Source organism: Sander lucioperca, chromosome 1 (assembly GCF_008315115.2).
Source record: "Sander lucioperca isolate FBNREF2018 chromosome 1, SLUC_FBN_1.2, whole genome shotgun sequence".
Classification (NCBI taxonomy): domain Eukaryota; kingdom Metazoa; phylum Chordata; class Actinopteri; order Perciformes; family Percidae; genus Sander; species Sander lucioperca.
In genome coordinates, this window is record NC_050173.1 from 19,290,289 (window position 1) to 19,311,590 (window position 21,302).

General features: G+C 40.9%; 1 protein-coding gene across 11 annotated transcripts in view; it reads left to right on the forward strand.

Moving 5' to 3' along the window:
* relch (RAB11 binding and LisH domain, coiled-coil and HEAT repeat containing) overlaps window positions 1-21,302 on the forward strand; it is a 44,121-nt gene that overhangs the window by 636 nt on the left and 22,183 nt on the right. For 5 of the 11 annotated variants that reach the window (XR_004101988.2, XR_004896962.1, XM_031282168.2 and 2 more), the window contains exons 2-12: window positions 9,200-9,289; window positions 11,943-12,014; window positions 12,157-12,212; window positions 12,374-12,487; window positions 12,810-13,004; window positions 13,593-13,687; window positions 14,235-14,352; window positions 14,522-14,679; window positions 16,084-16,159; window positions 16,243-16,338; window positions 17,161-17,184. Coding sequence is in view for 9 of the 11 variants with exons in the window: in XM_031282168.2 (XP_031138028.1) it covers window positions 9,200-9,289; window positions 11,943-12,014; window positions 12,157-12,212; window positions 12,374-12,487; window positions 12,810-13,004; window positions 13,593-13,687; window positions 14,235-14,352; window positions 14,522-14,679; window positions 16,084-16,159; window positions 16,243-16,338; window positions 17,161-17,184 (1,094 nt within the window). In the remaining 2 variants the exon portion in view is untranslated. The remainder of the gene's footprint in view (window positions 1-9,199; window positions 9,290-11,942; window positions 12,015-12,156; window positions 12,213-12,373; window positions 12,488-12,809; window positions 13,005-13,592; window positions 13,688-14,234; window positions 14,353-14,521; window positions 14,680-16,083; window positions 16,160-16,242; window positions 16,339-17,160; window positions 17,185-21,302) is intronic. The other 6 variants (XM_031282169.2, XM_031282173.2, XM_031282172.2 and 3 more) reach the window with 4 other exon arrangements.

Below are 21,302 nucleotides of genomic sequence, written 5' to 3' on the forward strand. Positions count from 1 at the left end.
AATGCTGCATTATACAACGTTAGCCCAATGGCTAGCTAACGTTAGCTTAAAACACTGGATTTGGAAGCCAATCGATCATGAGATAACGTTATCCACTTGCTGCACCTGCCCTCCCGGTCTAGGGCCCGCAGCCAACAAGCGGGTTTCGTGGGTCAGCTGTGTTGGCTTGGCTGACATACAAGACTGCATTATCTATGACAGACTATAAGAAGTATTCTAATGTAATTGATCCCTGTAGGGAAATGCACGCCCCCCCCCCCCCCTTTTTTAGGTCAGAGGTCCGGATCAGCTACAGAAAGGAAAAATGAGAAGGAAGAGAAGGCTTGTACAAATTGCTTTTGCAATACTGCATTGAACTATGGTCATGCTAATGAAGCAAGTTTGAAGAGAAGGCGGCAGTTTGTAGGAATTGTGTCTCCACCTCTTGCTTAAGATGACAGTGTGTTATATTAGTTGTTTTGTTGCTTTGTACCAGTTGTTTCTAGGCCCGGGAGATAAATATTACTTTGGTTTATTGGTCAAGGATGTATATCTGTAGTAGAGGTCGACCGATAGTGGATTTTACCGATACCGATAGCTAGGTTGGGCCGTATTTGCCGATTAATCGACCGATAGTATTTAGAATTGATACTGGATAAAAACAAACATGACACTCCAAGTAAAACAGTGCTGAACTTTATTATAAAAATTAAAAAAAACTGTATTGAACCATGAAAACATGCTAAATGAAATAAATATAAATAAATATTGAAGTCAATAAAAGACATTCATTCAAACTGAAACAAAAAGTAATAAATAAATAAAAACCTCAACATGTAACTGTTTAACTGTACAGCAATGCTACACAAGCATGTGTGTTGTCTAAAACAGTTCTCCTACATATTTGGAGTCAAACAGTGCAAAAATAAACATAATGAGCATTATAATTCATATAAAGGACAAACTATTTACATTTCTTCAAAAAAGGCCGAAATGTATGCCAAATCTCAAAACACTGACGCCATTCTTCTCTGTAGAACGGTAACAGACGATCTCTGACCTGGAAGGATCTATCTTTCCCACTTTATACCGGTACTCTTTGTTCTCGCTTGGATGCCCATATAAGGCGTAATGTGTGACGGACCTGCCTTCCCATTGGTTGAAAACATAAACAAAGGCATCATGGGAGATTCCCTTGTCGGTAGCACCTACTGTCTATGGGTAGCACGGAGTTAGCGGCAGAAATGACCGAAAACGTGATGAATTATGGACATCAAGTGGATAAATCTTGGATGTAACAGTTTGGATTTAATGCTCAACAACCCCGAAAAAAGGCACAAGTTCCAGGCTGGATAGAAAATCACCTGTAAAGGCTAGAAAGACACCAAAGACACCCCTGTGACGGCTAACTCGTTAGCTTTTAGCTGCAGCAATCAGTAAGTCTCTACGTTTAACTGTTTTTAAATTATCTAAATATGAATCAGAGGTGCCGTTTGGGATCGTGGACGATCCTTTAGGGTTCTGATTCTGCCATTTGGGTCGGACTTGCGTTTATTTTTGTCAGTGTTTTAACCGCTTGAGGTAAGTTAGCCTACTACTACTGTTTAGCGTCATCTCAGCCTCGAAAGCAAACAAACATACTGTTGTGCTGTTCTTTCTCTACTAATGCAGCATCTATTCAACAAATTAATAACTTTATAATGATATGACAAAATACCTTTTTGCTGTCGATGCTTTAAACGCGCATCTGATGTCAGCCTTCTCCGCACAGCATGTGCTCTCCGTGCAGCGCGCAGTAACACATGTCGAAAATAAACAACACGAGGCATCAGTGATAGTTTTTATTTCGCCTCTGTAATGCATGATGCCAGCAGACCCTTCTCAGCTCTCGCGTACTGTGTAATGAATGACAGCGCGCGCTTCTCAGGCGCTCCAGCAACGGACGCAACCAGGAAAAACTATCGGTATGGATTTTTGCCGATAACGATAGTTCTACCAATCAACTATCGGTGCCGATTAATCGGCAAAACCGATGAATCGGTCGACCTCTAATCTGTAGCACCGTCATCCACTTAAGTGACTCCTGTATGGGAATAACCTGCAGCATTTAAAGGGGACTAAACAAAAAGGACCCATAAACACACATGCCATGATAATTGTAACCATGGTGACAGCCCAAGTCACAAATAAATAAAGCCTGCTATAGAGCAGCAGGAGTAGTATTACCATAAACTTTAAGTCAACTGTGGGAGCAGGGGAGCTTGACATTGAAGGGAATGTGAGTGACAAAACCTTTTCATCTGGCCCCTTTTTACTGAAGTGAGTGGAGCAAATCTATTCGCTGTTAACATAGATCTAAAGGCACCATAAAGCTCTCTGTGGTCTAAAAGCAGCAAACTAGTTACATTCAAAGAGAGCTAGAAAGGTATAAAATACACCATGAGGATATTTTGACTGAGCATCAAGAATTGAGCTTCTGAAAGCCTTTTCATGTATTATAAAATGTCCTTGTATGCACATTTTATTAATTGGATCCTCTTAATGACTCTTAGGTTTCAATGGAGATGACTCAGCTTGGTATTCTCTAGTGTAGTGATTGGATCTGTCTTGTCAAAGTATATTTATCTTAGATTCAGGAGAGAAAGGCTAAGAACAGTGTCAGTGAGCCTTATGGATAGTTACACACCCACCCTATCTTTTAAACAATCAAAAGAGATCCACAAGCAGGAAGCACAAGCCTATAGGCTGTGGCTTGAATAGACTTAAATCTACATCCCTTTGACCAGTGCCTGGATTCAACTCAAATCAACAGATCTTTACAGTCTTCCTTTCTTAACCTGCCACTGAAAAAAAAGGTATTTGGTATTAATTTCTGTTAATCAGTCCCCATGAAAGCAGATGCTCTTTACATCTTGTCGATAATCTAAATACAATAAAACCAGTGGATGTGGTCATTCATTTGAGGATAATCTCTTTATCAATTCCAGGATTTAAATCAGTGTTTAAGTTTCTGATTGGCTCAGAGTATGACAGCGACACTGCATTTGTACAAGGCGAGATGATGAATTTTAATTGTATACATTTTTAGCAATATCAACAGCATATCAATGCTGAAGAAAGAGAGGATCTGGTTTTCTAATCAGAAGATTTATTTCCCCTTTATTTAGATGCTGTAGTAGCACTTGACAACAACCTGATGTCTCAGGAGACAGTATAGAATATAGTGTTGAGTGTGGGTCTAGGCAACTGGCCTGGGTATATAACCCCACCAGGTCGAATTAAATACTTGTGAAAACTGACTTTCTATACACATTTTAGAGACCACAGAAGCAAACAAAAACAACTGTGTGTGTGTGTGTGTGTGTGTGTGCGTGTGTGCGTGCGTGTTAGTTGCAAAGGTCTGGCGGTCACAGAATAAATGTTTTATGATGATGTCTTCGAAAAGCATGACAGGACTTGACAGCACCCCTGTTGTGAAACTGTCAGGAAGGTCATGGAGAAACTGTGATCTCAGTTGTGTTAGCTATTGATGAGAGTAAAGGTTCATAAGAATATGAAATCTCACATCCCTGATAAATATAATCTGCCATATGTAGACGGGGAAAACAATTAAGCAGCTGATGGAAGTTATTGAGGGAGAAGGCGATGAACTCAAGGCAATGTCACTTTTCTTTCCAGCATAATCTCATAGCCAAGAACTCGTGATCACTGGACTGATCTTTTTCCACATGTTTGGAGGATAGAAGATAGAGTTAAGTATTTGTTGAGGAAGGTAAAGGGATACTGATCGAATGTCTTCTGTTGTCAACTGTTCTGTTGTTGTAAAGCAGCCAATTTTCAATATGATTTTTCAAACAATAGCAAAGCATTCAATACCTTGTTTTTGTCTGCGTGATTCTTAAGGACTGTACACTATTATTGCCCTACAAAAGAAACAGGCTATACCAGTCCTTTAATGTCTTATTGTGTTGGAATAATTTTGTTCTGCAGAATGTTATGCTTTCACAAGGTTTTGGAAGGATGCATGGGGTTTCATATGATTGCATGGACTGTGTAACCATAGATATAGAACATTATATTTTATATATTATATTGTTCTATATCTATGTGTGTAACTCATTGTGACATGGCACAGCATGATAATAACCACACATTTAGGGTTCCAGATAGTCGTTTTTTATAGCTAGATAGTGTGCTGCTAGTTTGCTTGGCTGGTCTTTCTATGCTCAGCCTTTAGTTCTATAAACAGTGCCTTAATAGCACTGTTCATGTATTTGGTAAGGGTTCTGATTCCACAAGTAGCCACACGGCCAGTGACTGTTAGCAGCTGTAAGCAGTTTATTGCAGTCATCGTGTACAGATAATGGCCCATGTCACAAGCAGCATCATATCTGCAGCTGCTGCTGTAAACCACATGACACAGTAGGGCATCTCTCACCACCTTGCTAATTTGCAGCATGGAGGCATGAATGGTTCTCTCTCCGGCCTAGTCAGGTACATATTTGCTCATATGATGCGAGGAGCCTTTGAGGTAGCATGCAAGGTTAACGGTAAGCTGCCACATTTAAGAAGTTGGTGTGGTTTGCCACATAAGACATAATATGGGATACCAAAAAGTGGCAGTATAATCTCAGGACATCAATTGAAAAGCTAATTTGTGCTCGCTTGTTACAAATCTGTAAAGTTGGCACAATGGCAATCCAGGCCAAACACACACCACTGTCAGCCTGGTCATCCTACTATGTGTGTACCTCTCCCTTATGCCGGTTACACACCAACCAGACGGCTGACCGTCGGCAGAAAAGGCAGTTGGACTGATCAGTCTCCCTGAGTTGGTCAAAAAAAAGTGCCTCAGAACCAGTGTTGGGTGTAACAGTAACGTAACTACTTTTTCAGGTAAAAAGTAGTGTAACACGCTACTACTGAAAATTTGGTAACGAAATGTAGTTCCTTTTTCAATTCGGTGCAACGTTACTTTTCCCAGGGACAGATTTGACAGTGACACTGCCTTCTCAGCTGCGTGCTCACAAGCTCCACACGGGCCGTGACAGAGGCTGGTAGCAGAGTAATCATGGCAAGCGAGAAGCAGCCAAAGCTAACTTATGAGAGCGTTTTAAGCTTTGTGGCTTTTTGCTAGACGGCGTTCTGAGCCAGGCAGACACAAACTCACAGATGGATGCGGTGGTGATGGCCTCATACATACACGCAGCGGACCGCTGTGGACTTGTGTCAGTTGCATGGACACGCAAGGATTTCCAGAAAAGAGGCTGCATGTGTCTACGACAATGCACGGACCCTGGTACAAGTTAATACAGACATTACATAGTATTTACTAACACCGTGTAACGCCAATGACCTGCTGATGTGCATTCAACCTGCGCAGGACTCGTTCATAATGAATCAGCCGTCACTCTGTGAGTAGAGAATCCAGCCTGCAGTGTAGTTCAGACACTTCACTGATAAACCATAGATTGGCTTTATGGTCAAAGATAGTTTTTGTATAATTAACTTCAGTCTCTGCCAGAGATGCCTGCTTTTAAAAGTAACGTAAAAGTAATGAGTAAAGTAAAAAGTTACTTTCCATAAGGGGGTAACTAAGTAAAGTAACGGATTACTTTTTTAAGAAGTAACGAGCAAACACTACTTTTTAAAAGTAACTTCCCCAACACTGCTCAGAACACACCAAAGCGACGATACGTAATACGCCTCCATAACAGCAGGCGGCACTAATCTGTATTGTCGCCCAAAAATGAAAACCGGCAGCTGATTGGACGAACGTGTCACGTGGGTCTGGTTTCTCTGGAAATTCAAAGCCAGACTGTCATGGCGGCTCGTTCAGAATACGATCTCATATTGTACTAAAATAGTTCACCAAAACGTGTTTCTGAAAACATGTTAAGTGAGAAATAGGCCATGCAGTTTCTGAATCTGTCTTCATTTTAGATCGACAAAGGTCAGTTTAAAAGATTTTCGTCAGATTTTGAGAGCCTTAGTCCCGCTCTTGCCGCTCCTCGTTTCTGGTTGAGTCCCGACTGCCCTGTCTCCAACTGAACATGTCAGGTCCAAATGAAGGCTGACGGCCCCTCGGACAGACGATGGCACGGAACACACCAAACAGACTCGAGTCACCGACCTCGCCAGACTGTCCAACGGCCGGTTATCGGCCCGGTGTGTAGCTGCCTTAAGTTGCACTGCCTATTAGTTGGCCCAACCTGACATGCACTTTTTCTTTTTTCATGTCTTCTCTCTTTATAATGTCAGGACAGGGAGTTTTTATTGTGCGAGAAGGCGATTAATGATATTGTTGAAGTGTTGGCTACCCTTGTGTGTGTGTGTGTGTGTGTGTGTGTGTGTGTGTGTGTGTGTAAAATTAGAACCATGTTGGTGACAATCATGCCCAGTTTACAGTATACACAGGCATATTCCTTGTTACATTTCATTGAATAGGCTATATTTTCATAATGTTGATATTTTGAGACAAATGCTCACACAGGTTTGTGTGCCTGAATGTGCATCCTTTATAATTTGTTTCCCATGTTTTCATCCCATTTATATTTTTGAAATAGCTGACAGTGTTGGCAAGACATCCTTCCCATTAAAAGAGCTTGTTGGCTACCTCCTGACATCTGATCTTTTCTTGTCTCCTTGTATTTGTATCAGCTCTTTTTAAATGTATCTCTTTGTTATCTGACTAAAGTCTTGCTTCTCTCCCTGTCTCCAATTTATCTGCTTTGTTTTTATATTTGCCAAAGCAGAAAAATATATCTTTCATTATGTTTGTCTTTCCACTTTATTTTCTCTAAGAAGCTTTTGTTGGCCTCCCAATTGTTTTAGTTAGATTAGTATTTTCAATACAAACCACCAGAGAGACAAAGAGGCATCCTTCATTCAGTGTACAAATAAACTCTCATTTGCAGTGTGTGCTTGAATGTGAGATGGACACTCATGTACTTCAGACCATAGAGTGTGTGTGTGTGTGTGTGTGTGTGTGTGTGTGTGTGTGTGTGTGTGTGTGTGTGTGTGTGTGTGTGTGTGTGTGTGTGTGTGTGTGTGTGTGTGTGTGTGTGTGTGTGTGTGTGTGTGTGTGTGTGGAACAAACTGCCCAGCAGCAGTGCAATGAAGAGGCGACAGTCTGAAGTGTCAGATCCATCACAGGCCAGACAATGTGCACCACAGGCACAGAACGGAAAGGTCAGCCAGGAAGAAATACTAACTTGTTTTTTGCAAATAAGGGCACACCCACACAAGCCACCTGTGCATGCTCCAGCACCTTGTGGAATTACAGGTTTTTTTTTACCCCTCATGCACACACACAAACACTCTAGTAACCACTGGTTCACCAAATAGAATTCAACCAAAAAACCCCAAACTCCTCACATTATCAGGATGTAAGGACAGTTGGAAGCCTTCTCCACAGGAAACAGGGTTAACATGACATCAGCCTGACAGAACAATGACACACACTGTCATACTCGCAGCCAATTCAGAAACACTCTCACTGTACAGTCACAAGACTGAGAGTGTGTGTGTGCTTTGTGAAGCTGCATGGTCATACATTTGAACATGTGACGCACACACAGAACCACACTAACCATATGCATTTACTTTATATGCTTTTCTCCCCAAATTTAAGGTTGTTACCATCCAGTATTTAGTTAAAGAAACGATTCTTGTTGAGCATTACACACGCAGGCATGCTCACTGATTTTCCTTTATCTTGCTCTAACTACCAAAGCAACATGCGTTTTTTTTCTTTTTTGAAAGGTCTAGTTCTTTTCGAACATCAATTGATATTAATAATCATACTCAGACAAAACACAGTACTCTTTGGTCAGAGAAATCAAGGTCACTAATTGGTGTGATCTAATTGAGAAAGACCCAATAGTTCTTTTTTAAACTTTTTTTTTTTTTTTAATGCGCCCTAAAGCCTAAAAGCCAAAGGTCTCAAACTGTTTGTTTTTTTTCAAAACATCAATCAATGATTTTATTTTCAGCTTCATTACTTACACACTTACTGAGTCACTGCCCCTTAGCTTTGTTAAGTAAAGCAAGCCATGGTTTAAAGCTAGTCTACATGCTACATTTGGCTTGACCTTCCACTGTATCTTGATATCAGAGAACAAATAGTCCAATATTGCACTTGTATTGAGGTGGAGGAAAACTAACACCGGTGGCTAAGCTACCAGGCCAGCCTACCTCAGTGAAATAGGAGCACAAGTATGCTTCTGTATCAGCTTCATATGTTCTTTTAGTGAACAATCATTTTTGCAGGTTGTTGGTTGGAGGTGTTAGTTTGGAAATGGCCATTTTCTATTAGGTAAAGGTCTCAGCGAAGTTAGTCTATATCCACGACGTTCCACGTCCGGGATTGCTCCGTTGCTGCCGGAAATTCCGCCGGATGCACCTCTTACCGTTACCTTCCGCTTTCTTTGTGTCAGCATTTTAAACTCCAGTCGATTTATGAGGACTACGGTTAACCTTTTCTCAGATCTCTGCAGGATAAATCCAGACAGCTAGCTAGACTATCTGTCCAATCTGAGTTTTCTGTTGCATGACTAAAACAACTTTTGAACGTACACGTTCCACCGAAACAAGTTCCTTCCCGAGGCTATTTTGCAGCGGCACCGTGGCTCTGTCGGTGCTTAGTGCCGCCCATGACGATTGGCATTGATTTAAAGAAATGCCAATAAACCACAGCATGTTTTCTCCCATCCCGGAATGCTGTGTGAACTAGCCAGACCCTCCTTCACAGCGCTGTGGAGGAAGGTCTGGCAATGCGAGACTACAGCAAAGTTAACATTTTTTGATTGATTTGTTTTCCCACATGTGCAGTGTGACTCATATGTTTCTTGGCTAAAGTATAACCTTCCCACATCGTTTTTAAAGGTCTCTGCTTTTAGTTGAATTTAATAAAGTTTCCATCTGTTTTGCAGAAGAGTGGCCGAGTGGTTAGTCACACCATCCCTTAACTCCAGCCCAATGTCAACATGCTTCCAGCTTGGTTAAGAGTCCTTAAGCAAAATACTGAATCCCTACCGCAGTGGGGCTACTGTTATGTAGCTGACCTTGTCCCTTCAGAGAGTAGAAAGTATAAAGCAACATTTCTCCAGCATCAGTGCATTGTCACATTAGTAAGCTCTGTGAGCTGCCAGTGGACTCCTCTAACTTTGAAGATTTCACCGTATACTTGTGTCATTATTGTCTCTGTGTCTCTGTACAGATCGAGCAGGCAGCATCAGCACCTTGGACTCTCTGGACTTTGCCCGTTACTCAGATGACGGCAACCGAGAGTCGGATGAGCGGGTGGCAGGTAAGATGAACCGTACTGCCAGGGCTCAAAGCAAGAAACCTGGCTTATCACGGGACAGAATTGGAGGGTGGCATAGAAACAAAGAAAATGACAGCTGCATCAAACACAGTTTAATCCAAGCCACCACAAAAGTGAAATAAGTATTAAGTCTGATGTCACATTGCCAAAATAATAATGAGCCTATTTTTAACACATTTGATGTCAGTATCCACACTAAACAAGGGTGTTGTTGTGTTTTAACACTACCATACTGTTTTGTATGCAGTTTTCAACTAGACATAGAAATTAAGTTAATTAACAGAATGTGTATTTCAAAAGGCTTGGATCTTTGTCAGCATGTTCCACTTACCACATACTGTATGTTTCTTTCTTTAACTTGGTAGAGGTGTTCCTGCCTCTTCCCATCAACTCTCACACTGTTGAGTCAGGCTGTGGGATTTTTTCGCTACCTGTCTCAGCATTGTTTGATGGCGATGGCGCCTCATCACAGAACGCTGGTCTTAAGAGCAGCTTGTCGGTTGTCAGATACTGTGATGAGCATTTTTACGCTGTTGACTGAAGTAAAACAACAGATGAATAAGCCTTTTACTTTTACAATGATTGCAGATGGGACAGCGCTGTCATGCAGGGACAAATCATATTATGTACACCTAATATGTCTCCTGTTTTCATCTTTCTATTTTGTAATCGCCAACATTACTTTTTAGCCCTGCACACTATGCCATAGTACAGCGGTTAACATTATCCATTACCAGCTTTCTGTAGTCATCCACTCATTTGATCGGTAAGTGTTAGTCAGTAAGTCCTGAAAAGCCCCAATCCATAACTGCAGTATGGAATTGTGCACACACTGTGGCACATTTAATGCTTTATGTGTTTTCTTTCTTTGACATTAGATTGTCCCCCCCCACCCCCACCCCCTGTGTACTGTACATGACTGCTAAGCATGATAAGTAGTGTCTTCCTGTATGGTAAAAGGAATGTTTACATGTCTATGAATTGTAAATGTGAGTAAATGTGTTTATTGCATTATGAGAGTTGAAAAAGGATGACTATTTTATAAAGGTTGAAGTCTTGTGAAGTAGGTGGATCCACCTAAAATGTAAACAGGGAACTAGCTTGATTATGGTTTGGGGCTTTTATCAGTTTATGAAAACATGCATAGTAAGGGCACAGTTAAAACCATGCAGCAGAGATGTTGGTTTCATGCTCCCAACTACAAATTATATCTTTTTAAAATGACTATTATTACCATATTGGCACCGTTCCCCTTCTTTCTTCCCTCTTCACCTACCCCCACTCTCATCCCCACAACCTGTTCTTCTTGCCAAGACGCCTGCCCCCAGCTGTCTGACTCTGGGTTTTCTGGCTTTCTCCTGACGTTGATCAAACCCCAGTTAACAATACTGGACAAGTCACTTCATCCTAGACTAGCTTTTTGCTTTTGCTTTTTTTTTTTTTTACCTTCTCCCCGTTATTCAGTTCTTGGTTTTCCATTTTGTTGCGCTTGCATCCTGTGCACTCTCGATCTGCTGGACAGGTTAGGCATGATGGAGTCGGTGAAATAGGTCAGAAAAGTCCAACAAATGTGTTGATGGCATTTCTTTTTGCAGAAATCTACTATTCTTAAATTTGTAGAAACTGAAAATTCTCACCTCACAGAAAATTTCTCATTTTATTTCGAAAGATTGATGACATTTCTTTAACTGCCTTTTGCACTTAATACTGGTATTTTAAGTATGGAACCATCTACAATACCTGTTGAACCACAATCCTAGACATTACATGACAATTTGGGAACATCAATAGACATCAGATGGCAGATTTTCAGTGCACAGCTATGCAACATAGTTTTCCTGCTCCATCGCTTCTTACGTTTTGCGTGTGTTTTTTTATCTAACGTGTCTAAGGATCTTGTGTGTTTTTCTTTATTCAGTGTTAGTTTAGCATTTCAAATGTCAGTGTACAAATCAACAATTTTATTCAAATGTTGTCTGCTGCTTCTAATTCTAAAGGACGTCCGAAACAGCTTGCTTGTGTTATTATGATTTTCTTTTTACGGAAAACAAGTCTAAAACAGTAACCTACCATGTTCTAAATTACATTTCGACACCTGAGTTTTATAGCTTAGATTGTGTTCATACTATGATGGCCTATACGAAGAAGTAAAAACCTGAGCAGTGGCTGTCCTTCGAGTGGCTTGAAACCAAATGATGTAATTACTTGTTAGTATGGCATTTGCCTGGGAAAAAATCCTTTGTCAGACAGCTCCTAGATTATCAAGCCTACATTTCAGTAGCTTGAATAGATTTGTTCACCTCGGCTTGAAGTAACTTTGGTCCAAAATTTTATTTTTCAAGTCAGTCACATCAGTGCTATAAATGGGAGGAAAACAAGGGCAGGAAATCCTACCATTGAGATGTGTCTCAATGCATTACATCATCCAGCCGGCTTTACCATGATCCTCTGCTGCATGTGTTTCTTAGACCCATGATTTGCATGTATCCTTTTTTTATTTTATTTAATTTTGTTATGACTCTTACAATCTTTTGTGTGGTTGTTTTGTTTTTCATGCCCATCTTTGTTTTGTTTGTTCCCTGTCTTTGGTTGGATGCATTTCCTGTGTGTGTGTGTGTTGTCACTTCCTGTCCAGTGCTGGAGTTTGAGCTACGGAAAGCAAAGGAGACCATTCAGGCTCTGCGCGCCAACTTGACTCAGGCAGCAGGTGTGGCGTACTTTTAACTTCTTCTCCACCTGAACCCCCTTTTGTTACAGCTTTCTCTTTTTTTTTTTTCTAAGAGAATTCCTCTAGATGAATAACACTCAGCATCCTTTCAAACTCATCTATAATCTTCTCAATTTCTCAGAGAGCGAAGTGACCTCTCAGGAGAGAAAAAACTTCAAGTCAAGTCCTGAAATTCAGGTGGGAAAACAAGTGTTGAGAATGAACAGATTTGTGAACTACATTCATTTTTTTTCCAAGTAAATAAAGACATTAGAGTAAATGTGTTCCTTTAAACCCCTGTGGTGATATCACTGCTAAGTCTTGAGTGAATCATTTCACAGCTTCTTTTTCCTCTCTAGGAGCCTATACGCCCACTGGAGAAAAGAGCCTTGAACTTCCTTGTGAATGAATATTTATTAAAACATGACCACAAACTCTCATCCATCACCTTCTCTGATGAAAATGATGATCAGGTAAAGATGTTTCAGGATGTATCTTTTTAAGACAAAATAACAATTCTGAATGAAATTCACTTTTTTTAATAATTTATTTCTGCCTGCTTCTTCATAGAACATCTTTTAATTCTTAAGGCAAAATAGGTATCAGACTTGTACGCATGAGGTCACTGGTCTAAGAACTGTGATAGGGTCTTGTGACCGTAAATAAATTCAACAACTCGGATCGGCAGTCCTGCGAGCCTGCACGGTGTCCTGCTTTATCTATGCAGAGGACACGCCCACTGCCACCACAAATTAGTCTTGTTTAATTATTTGCTTTTTAAAAAATGATTTCCAGGACTTTGAGTTGTGGGATGATGTCGGCCTCAACATCCCAAAACCCCCCGACCTGTTACATCTCTACAGGAACTGTGGTGTCTCCGTCCCTTCTCCTCGGGACACGGTTGATGTGTCAGTAGGGGTGGACTTTGGCGATCTTCCAGGAAACTGCATTGCCCAAGATCCCCCAAAGAAGCCTGACCTCTTACATCAGGTTTGTGTGTCACTGTGTATGTACATGTATGGGTGTAATTCACAGATGTACAGTTCTTCATGAGTTGTACCTTTCATACATCAATGTTGGATTTTTTTTAATGAGTTAGTCAGTCGGGTATTTTGCTTTCGGCTGCATTAAAAGCTTTGTGATCAGATTTTTTTTTTTTTGCTATTCCAGTAGAGATGGGTATTCTGTTATCATAGACACACTGCCCTTTTTGCTCTAACTCTTCAACTTTATTTATTTGCATGACTTAAAGTTGTTTTCTGGACAGAAACTAGGTGAAAATGTGCATTTACACACTTGATGAGAGACAGCGCCAGTTTCCCCTGACAGTCAACTGCTTTTATTTATCACAGCAAAGTAGTGGAGGCAGTCTACAGAGCTACAATGATGATGTTGGAAAAACTTAATTGCCCCCTCTATATTCCCATTGTTTCAGGCTGTGGAAGTAATTGAAAAGGGACTGCTTCTTTCAATAAAGTAAAAGATGTTACCAAGTCAAGAAGAGTTTTGACTTATTGGAGTACCTACTCTTGAGCTGAGGTAATAAAGTGTCTGTGTAAACTTTTTGTCCCTCTATAGCAACAGACAGAAGTCGTCCAGGAGTTGGAATACCAGATAAGCCTCCTCACCAATGAGAAGCAGAGCCTAGCTGAGCAGATCAAGAAACTGCAGAGGTGTGTGCCGGAGTGCATGTTTATGCTAATGTACAAATGAATCCGTCATTGTGTAAGACTGGCTATGACTCTGCATACAGTTGTGCTGTGCTATATATCATATTAAGCATATGACCACTGTTGGCATGCTATGATGCTGACCCAGTTTTCTCTCTATACATAGCAGTTATATGCCATTACAACAAGATCATTCACCACTACCACTATGGGGAAATTAGAAGCATGCGTGGAAATCTAGAAATGTTTTCAGCACATTATTACCATAACTGTGACCAAAACAGGCCATGAGGTAGAACCAGTATGGAAATTTCCCCCAAGCACTGCTCTGATACGTGAGTGGAACCTATTTTCCTTCCACGTGGAGTTATTAAGATTCAGACAAATTATCTTTACCACAATCCAAAATTGTTGAGGCATTTTACATAACTGCTCTACCACTGCTTTTGAATGGAAGATATTTGTCTTGTTGACTCACTTCTTCACTAATAAGAGTTATGTAGTGTTTTCTGACAGGGTTCTGTGATGTCTTCTTTCCCTTACTTCACAGTGAGATTCAGACACTGAAGAGGACTGTCTCCTCCCCACCTCCAGCCACTCTGGACCTGGGCTCCCACAATATATCTAACTCCACAACCACCACTTCCTCCATCGACCCTCTCTCCGTGGTACATGGTCAATTTGAATATGTAATGCACAGGCTTGTGTTACTAGTACCAGTGTCCTGCAATAAAAAAAAGTGATAGAGAGTGAACCTTTACACATTTCTTGATGTAGTTTGACAGAGGCCCAGACATTTGACCCATTTATTCTAACTTAATCTCATGTTGCCCTCAGCCTCCTACAGATAACGGCCAGTATTTGGACATCCGGAGGGTTTCAGAGCCTGAAACTAACCCAGACCCTCCCTCTTCTCAGAACATTTCACACCCTCACCCACAGTCCCACAACAAGCTTAAGAGTCGGCCTCCTGTCCAGTTTGATCAACCTAACAGGTGAGTCCTGAAAATTCTGTTCTCTCCTGTATAGACGGATATAAATAGACGCTAGAAAAAATGACAATCCTTGTATCAGTAATGTTGAATTTGTCGATGGTGCGTGGCTTGGTACACTGTATGGGTGATAGTTTAGTTTCTCAAACTCAATTCCTACAAATTTTTGCTGTGAGGTACTTGAATCTAGAGCTGCAAGGATTAGTCAACTAATCGATTAGTCGACTAATATATAGTCGAATACTATATTGATAATTGATTAATTGTTAGTCATTTTTCATCCAAAAATGGCAGAAAATGCTGTTATCAGCCTCCCAATACGGAGATTTCCTGCTCTTTTTTGTTTTATATCATCTTAAACTGAATATTTTTGGATTTTGGACAAAACAAGACATTTAAAGCCATCACCTTGGACTTGGGATGGACATGTTTCACTATTTTCTGACATTTTATAGACGATTATTGATCGATTAATCAAGATAATAATCGGCAGATTAATTGATAATGAAAATAATTGTTAGTTGCAGGCCTACTTGAATCTAGAATACAGAAAATGTATACTCAGAACCTACATGTTACTGCCACCCTTCTTAGTGTAGTTACTAAATGTAACCACTGGATGGAGGTAGTTATCAGCCTATGCAGCCACAATGGACAATACAACAGCACAAAACTTTTGACTTTTGTTCTTAAATATATGAACATACACTACCAGTCAAAAGTTTGGGGTCACTTAGAAATTTCCATTCCACTCCATTACAGACAGAATACCAGCTGATCTGAGTGGGTGGCTGATCTTTAATGCAATATCTACATTGCCCATTATCAGCAACCATTCATCCAATGTTCCAAAGGCACATTCTGTTTACTAATCTGATATCATTTTAAAAGGCTAACTGAGAAAACATTGGAGAACCGTTTTGCAATTATGTAAGCACATAATGTAATCTGAAAACTGCTGTCCTGGTTTAAAAAAAACAATGCAATGCAACATTTCTCACCACAATCCCAGCCATGCTGTAGTATATTTAATGCACCGACATCTAGTGAATCATTCGGTCAATGGAATACTGTGTTTACTATATACCTATATATTCTTATATATTTCCCTTTTATCAGATTCATGTACAGTTCCAAAAAATGAGTGGCAAGTCATCCATCTGCTATAACAGGTCCCCAATAATGTCTTTCAGCCACACTCCATCTATCAATAGATTTCTTGGTTTTATTCCACTGAAATACACGGCAGTGACATGGGAGACTGGCTGCACTAAGCTCTCTGGCAGGAAGAGGAATCCTCAATCATTCAGTGGTCAGGGGCAATCTCCAGAGTTGTTGTGAAGTACAGATTAAGTGGTACAGACAGTAGTGACTGTTTTTGGTCTCTTGTTGTTTGTGTTGTTGCAGAAAGTTATCCCCGGCCTTCCAGCAAGCCCTGCTGTCCTTCTGCAGAATGTGCTCTGACAGCCGCCTGGGAGCAGAGGTCAGCACACTTTCATGTAGACTCACAAACAGTACATTCATGACAACATACAGTACAGTACATAATGCCCCTCTCATTTCCAGGTGTCTCGTATAGCAGACAGTGAGGAGAGTGTGATGTTAATGCTGGGCCGCTGCCTCCCTCACATCGTCCCTAACGTCCTGCTTGCTAAACGAGAGGTAACCCCACTTCCACTGTACCCCGTTCATTATTGTCATCATCACAGTCTTCTGCTCGTAGGATCCAATAGATACACACACAGCAGCTGGGCTAAGCAAGGTGAACATTTTGGGAACCTTACAGAGAAACCAGTCATCTTCAGCTTACAAATTTCCATCCAAACTATGTCTTCCTAAATGGGCAGTGAACCAATTCTTAACAACCTTTGCCGAAGGGGTTAAACATGATGAAAGTGTTTTTTCTGTTGGTGATTCACCCATTTCACCATCTGCTATTGTAAGAAAGATGTTGTTCTCTTTGCTTTGAAAGAACACCACCCTCTTCTTGGTTTGTGCCACAAGGCATTCCCAAAATCCAACTCACATGCAGCGTAGTGTTACACACCATGTGTAGAGGCTACCAGTGTACTCGGCTGTGATCTAATTGGTGTGATTGCTGGTTTGTTTATGATAATCATACTAATGTCTCAATTTAACCTAATGTACTAATGCTGCACTTAGCACCTTTCATCTTGTTACCCCCTCGGTCCGACTGTGTCTTCTGACAGCAAGCTGTATGAATAAAGAGCTCATTTAGACATTTGCAGTGCCAATCATAGACTTTCGTAACCCTGCAAACACCCAGCTGACTTGTGTCTATCTATTGATTGGGAATTTCACCTTCTCTTATGACGGCGTTTGTTTTCACCAGTGTCGTCATCATTTCCCCTCTGGTGTTTTTGTCCCCGACTCACGTTTGCCTTTTGCATTTACTGGTTTTATTTTTACTCTTCTCTTTTCGTCTCACTCATTCTCTCACTTTCATGCATGCCTCTCTTCTAGAGAATGGTTGCACATCTTTGCCAGGTGAGTCTTTCACACACTCACCTGCATGGTTCTCACATGACCTGTAGACCTACAGTGGTGCTCATAAGTTTATGAACCCATGCTAAAGTGGACTAAAAAGAGGAATAAATCATCAAAATAAAATGATCTTTTGGAAATTAATCTTAATGCCTTAATTAAAAAAATTAGGAAAAAATCCAACCTTTTTTTTCATTGTGAATGAATAATGTATCGTAAATAAATAAATGTCCTTCCTTAAAATACAGGGGGCATAAGTATACACACCCCTATGTTATGGCGTTTTTCCATTACATGGTACCTGCTCGACTCGCCTCGACTCGACACACTGTGCGTCCATTTTCCATTGTATATTTTAGTACCGTCTCAGCGTGGCTGGTTGTCTTGCCGGCTCAACGCACACACCAGCGCACAAGTATAACATCAGGCCACTTGAGCTTGTTTTACAGTTCTGTGGAGGCTCCACGCAGAGCTTCACCGTAGCTTATGTAATATGTGGCCTGATGTATACATTTGTCAGCTGGTGTGTGCGTCGAGCCAGCATGTGTGTGTGTACGTAGGATGCGGCGAAAGCTCTGCTGGAGCCTCCTCCGCAGAACTGTAAACAAGCGGCGCCGTAGTAAACTGCCGTGACCTAACGCGACACGAACGTTGAAGGTGTGTGTTGTTGCCAGAAGACACATTTTGTTTCTAAAGAAGCTGGAGGCAGCAAAAAAAAAAAACAGCTGGCTAAACTGTTTAAAAATAGCGGGTTTGTTCAGGACACCCCCGTCTGTCGCTTTCACGTCACCTTTTCGGCTCGCCTCGGCTCGCCTCAGCTCGCTTGGAACCTCGACTGAGGAGGTACTAAAAAAAGTACCTGTTAGCAGGTACCAGGTACTTTTTTTCCGTAATGGAAAACCAAAAAAGGCGAGTAGAGTCGAGGCGAGTCGAACAGGTACCATGTAATGGAAAAGCGCCATTAAATTCCCATAGCGGAAGGCAGATTTTTATTTTTAAAGGCCAGTTATTTCATGGATCCAGGATACTATGCATCCTGATAAAGTTCCCTTGGCCTTTGGAATTAAAATAGCCCCACATCATCACATACCCTTCACCATATCCAGAGACTGGCATGGTTTTATTTCAGTTAGCCTAATAGCTGGTTTGATTTGCATTGAGAGATGATTTTATGGAAAGTACCCCATGCCAATCTCAAATTTTTTTAATTAAGGCATTAAAATCACTTTCCAAAAGATGATTTTTTTATTCCTATTTTTAGTCAACTTTAGCATGGGTTCATAATGTTCATATGTAACTAATACCCAGCTCCTGTTGGCTACAACTGCTTCCACATTCGGGGCTGACTTGCCAGAATTATTCTTTTTTTAAATTATAATTGGCTCTGACATTTCTGTAAAATGTTAATGACGTTATGCTATCTAGCGTTGTCATAAAAGGAAATGGAGTATGCAAAGATGGTTTAATGCAGGGGTCACCAACCTTTTTGAAACTGAGAGCTACTTCATGGGTACTGAGTCATACGAAGGGCTACCAGTTTGATACACTCTTCTGAAATAACAAATTTGCTCAGTTTGCCTTTAGTTATATATGATTATTAATGATTAATGATACTCATCTATGTGAAGATGCTGATTACGTTAATGATTTCTCACAATAATTATCAACAATGACTTAACAAGGTGGGAAACAGATAATGTCAATATTCAATTTTAATTTTTAGAACAGGCCTGAGGGCTACTCATGTGGTCCTTGGGGGCTACCTGGTGCCCGCGGGCACCGTGTTGGTGACCCCTGGTTTAATGTATGCAGTTTTAGCCTTACAGTAGGTGGGTCATGTATGTATCTTAATTCTATCATTTTCTGATTGGTTCCTTGTCTGATTTATTTGCTGAAGTGGCTTTTGAGATGTAATTAATCTGATAACATTTTCTAGCAACCTATTTAAAAGTAGCTTTATGTTTATATGGCTTTTTGTTTTAAGTCCTCGATATGAGGTGTGCAGTGATATTCCAAGTTAAGGTAAACCAGCTTTTTCCCTAATAACTGTTGGGGAACATGTTTGTTTTCACAATTTGAATGTTAATTTCTTCTGAGAAGAGCAGTGAAGGAGACTTTACAGTAAAATTGACTAGACATCAACAAGCTATTACTTCTTGCAAGCTATAATGCAGACACCCACACAGATGTTCTGTCTACTGTGTGTGTCCGTTTGTATGTCATTTGTGCTTGAATTTTATCTATCTTGCACCCGGCTCAGCACAGCGCAAAGCCCGAAGCAAGTGTCTTTGCTAGTTTAAGACCGACGCAGTTCCCGTCCAGCGCCCGCGTCTTTTAAATAGCAAATGCATTTGCGCCCATCTTGGCACTCATGGGCGTGCTGCTCTTACAGGGAGGTGTGTTCAGGTGAATTCTTGGCATATTGCTATCTTGAGGAAGCAGAGCAAGTGATCGCGCCATTGACAAACAAAAACCTGGTCTAAAGTCAATAACGCAGCATTTCATTGTTATTTTAACAGCACATTAGTAAAATGCGCCTAGGCTCGTACACAGCGCACACACACTATGCTTGTTACACACACACAGGAAAGCGCAGCAGCACACAAACATGCAAAAGATTACATATAAAAATATTACGGTGCAAATCCGCCATCATAATAGCAATGCGTTAAGGTACAACCGCGCCTGGCTTTTAAAAGGAATGGGAGATGACACTCTGATTGGTTTATTGCATGTTACACCCAAAACACACCTATGAATTAATGAAGACACTAAGTACAACTCTTTTGAACCATGCGCCCGGCGCATGGACCCTTTTTTCCGCAATCAAACTAGCAAAAGTGGATTTGGACACGCCCTAAACGCACCAATGCCATGCGCTTCACGTTTTGCGTTTAGATTGTTAAAATAGGGCCCCGTGTGTTGAAACTCAATAAGACAAAATGGAGTTTGAAAGAGGTAAGTCTGGTTAGGGTAGTTTTCAGTCCAGCTGCTTTGCATATCACAATGGTGCTGTTGTTGTTTTAGTCAACGTCTGACAGTTATAAAGAGAACTTAATCTTTTTGCAAAATCAAGATAGGCAAACTGGGGGATGGCGAAGATTAAAACACAGCAGAACATTTTAGCCTCTGGGTCTGAGTGGTGTGGACTTTGTACTATATCCGTTAGATTCACCAACCATGACATTCCGTACACACACACACACACACACACACACACACACACACACACACACACACACACATCGCTGCTCACACTTCCATCTCGCAATTTGAAGCTTTCTAACCACCCTAAACCTGGAGACACACCTTTAGTTGTCTGAATGCGACACCCACTTAAGAACAAAAGGTGTTTTGCTTGAAACGTTGGAAGGATGCATTGAAACTCTGCCTGCCACCTGGCTGTAATATCAGACGCTGTAAATCATTAAACATTGTGTTTTTCCTCAATATACTGCACTGTACTGTAATTTATGCAATGTGGTTGTATTTTCCTTTTCTTTTAGTGAAAGAGGCTTGATTTGTGGTCATCTGCTGCTGCACTATTTTCTTAATCCTATTGCATATACAGTAAAGGGTGCGTCTAGGCTCTTCAAGAATAATCACTATGAAGAAAGTAAATGTACGCTGTAACAATTGACTTCCTTTTTCTACTGGCCAGATTAACTGTGATCTTTAACGAACTACTGGCAAGACAAAGAACATTGACAGCTTTATCAGGGCTGTTACGAGACAAAAGATTAGGAGTTGACGTTGAGGACATTTGCTGTGTGTTTGTTCTCAAATTCTGGGTTGTCTGATAATGCAGTAGAAAGTCAGTATGGATGAAAAACAAAAGGAAATCAATTTAAAAAGAACAGGCACCTGGAGGAGAGAAGCATGTGCAGCAAGTCACATAAAAAAAAAAAAACTAAAATCATAACGCATAGAATATTGTAAGGCTGCGTTCACAATGCCTGCGACAGCCGTCCGATGGTCCGGCAAAAACACAGGTCTTTCTATTCATTTTGGATGGAGTTAGTGCATTTCGGCTGCGGCGGGGGTTGCCGCAGGGGGGGACACAACGCAGCGGGCCGCCGCGAAAAGTTTAGACCGACTCAACTTTTGAGAAACGCAACCCC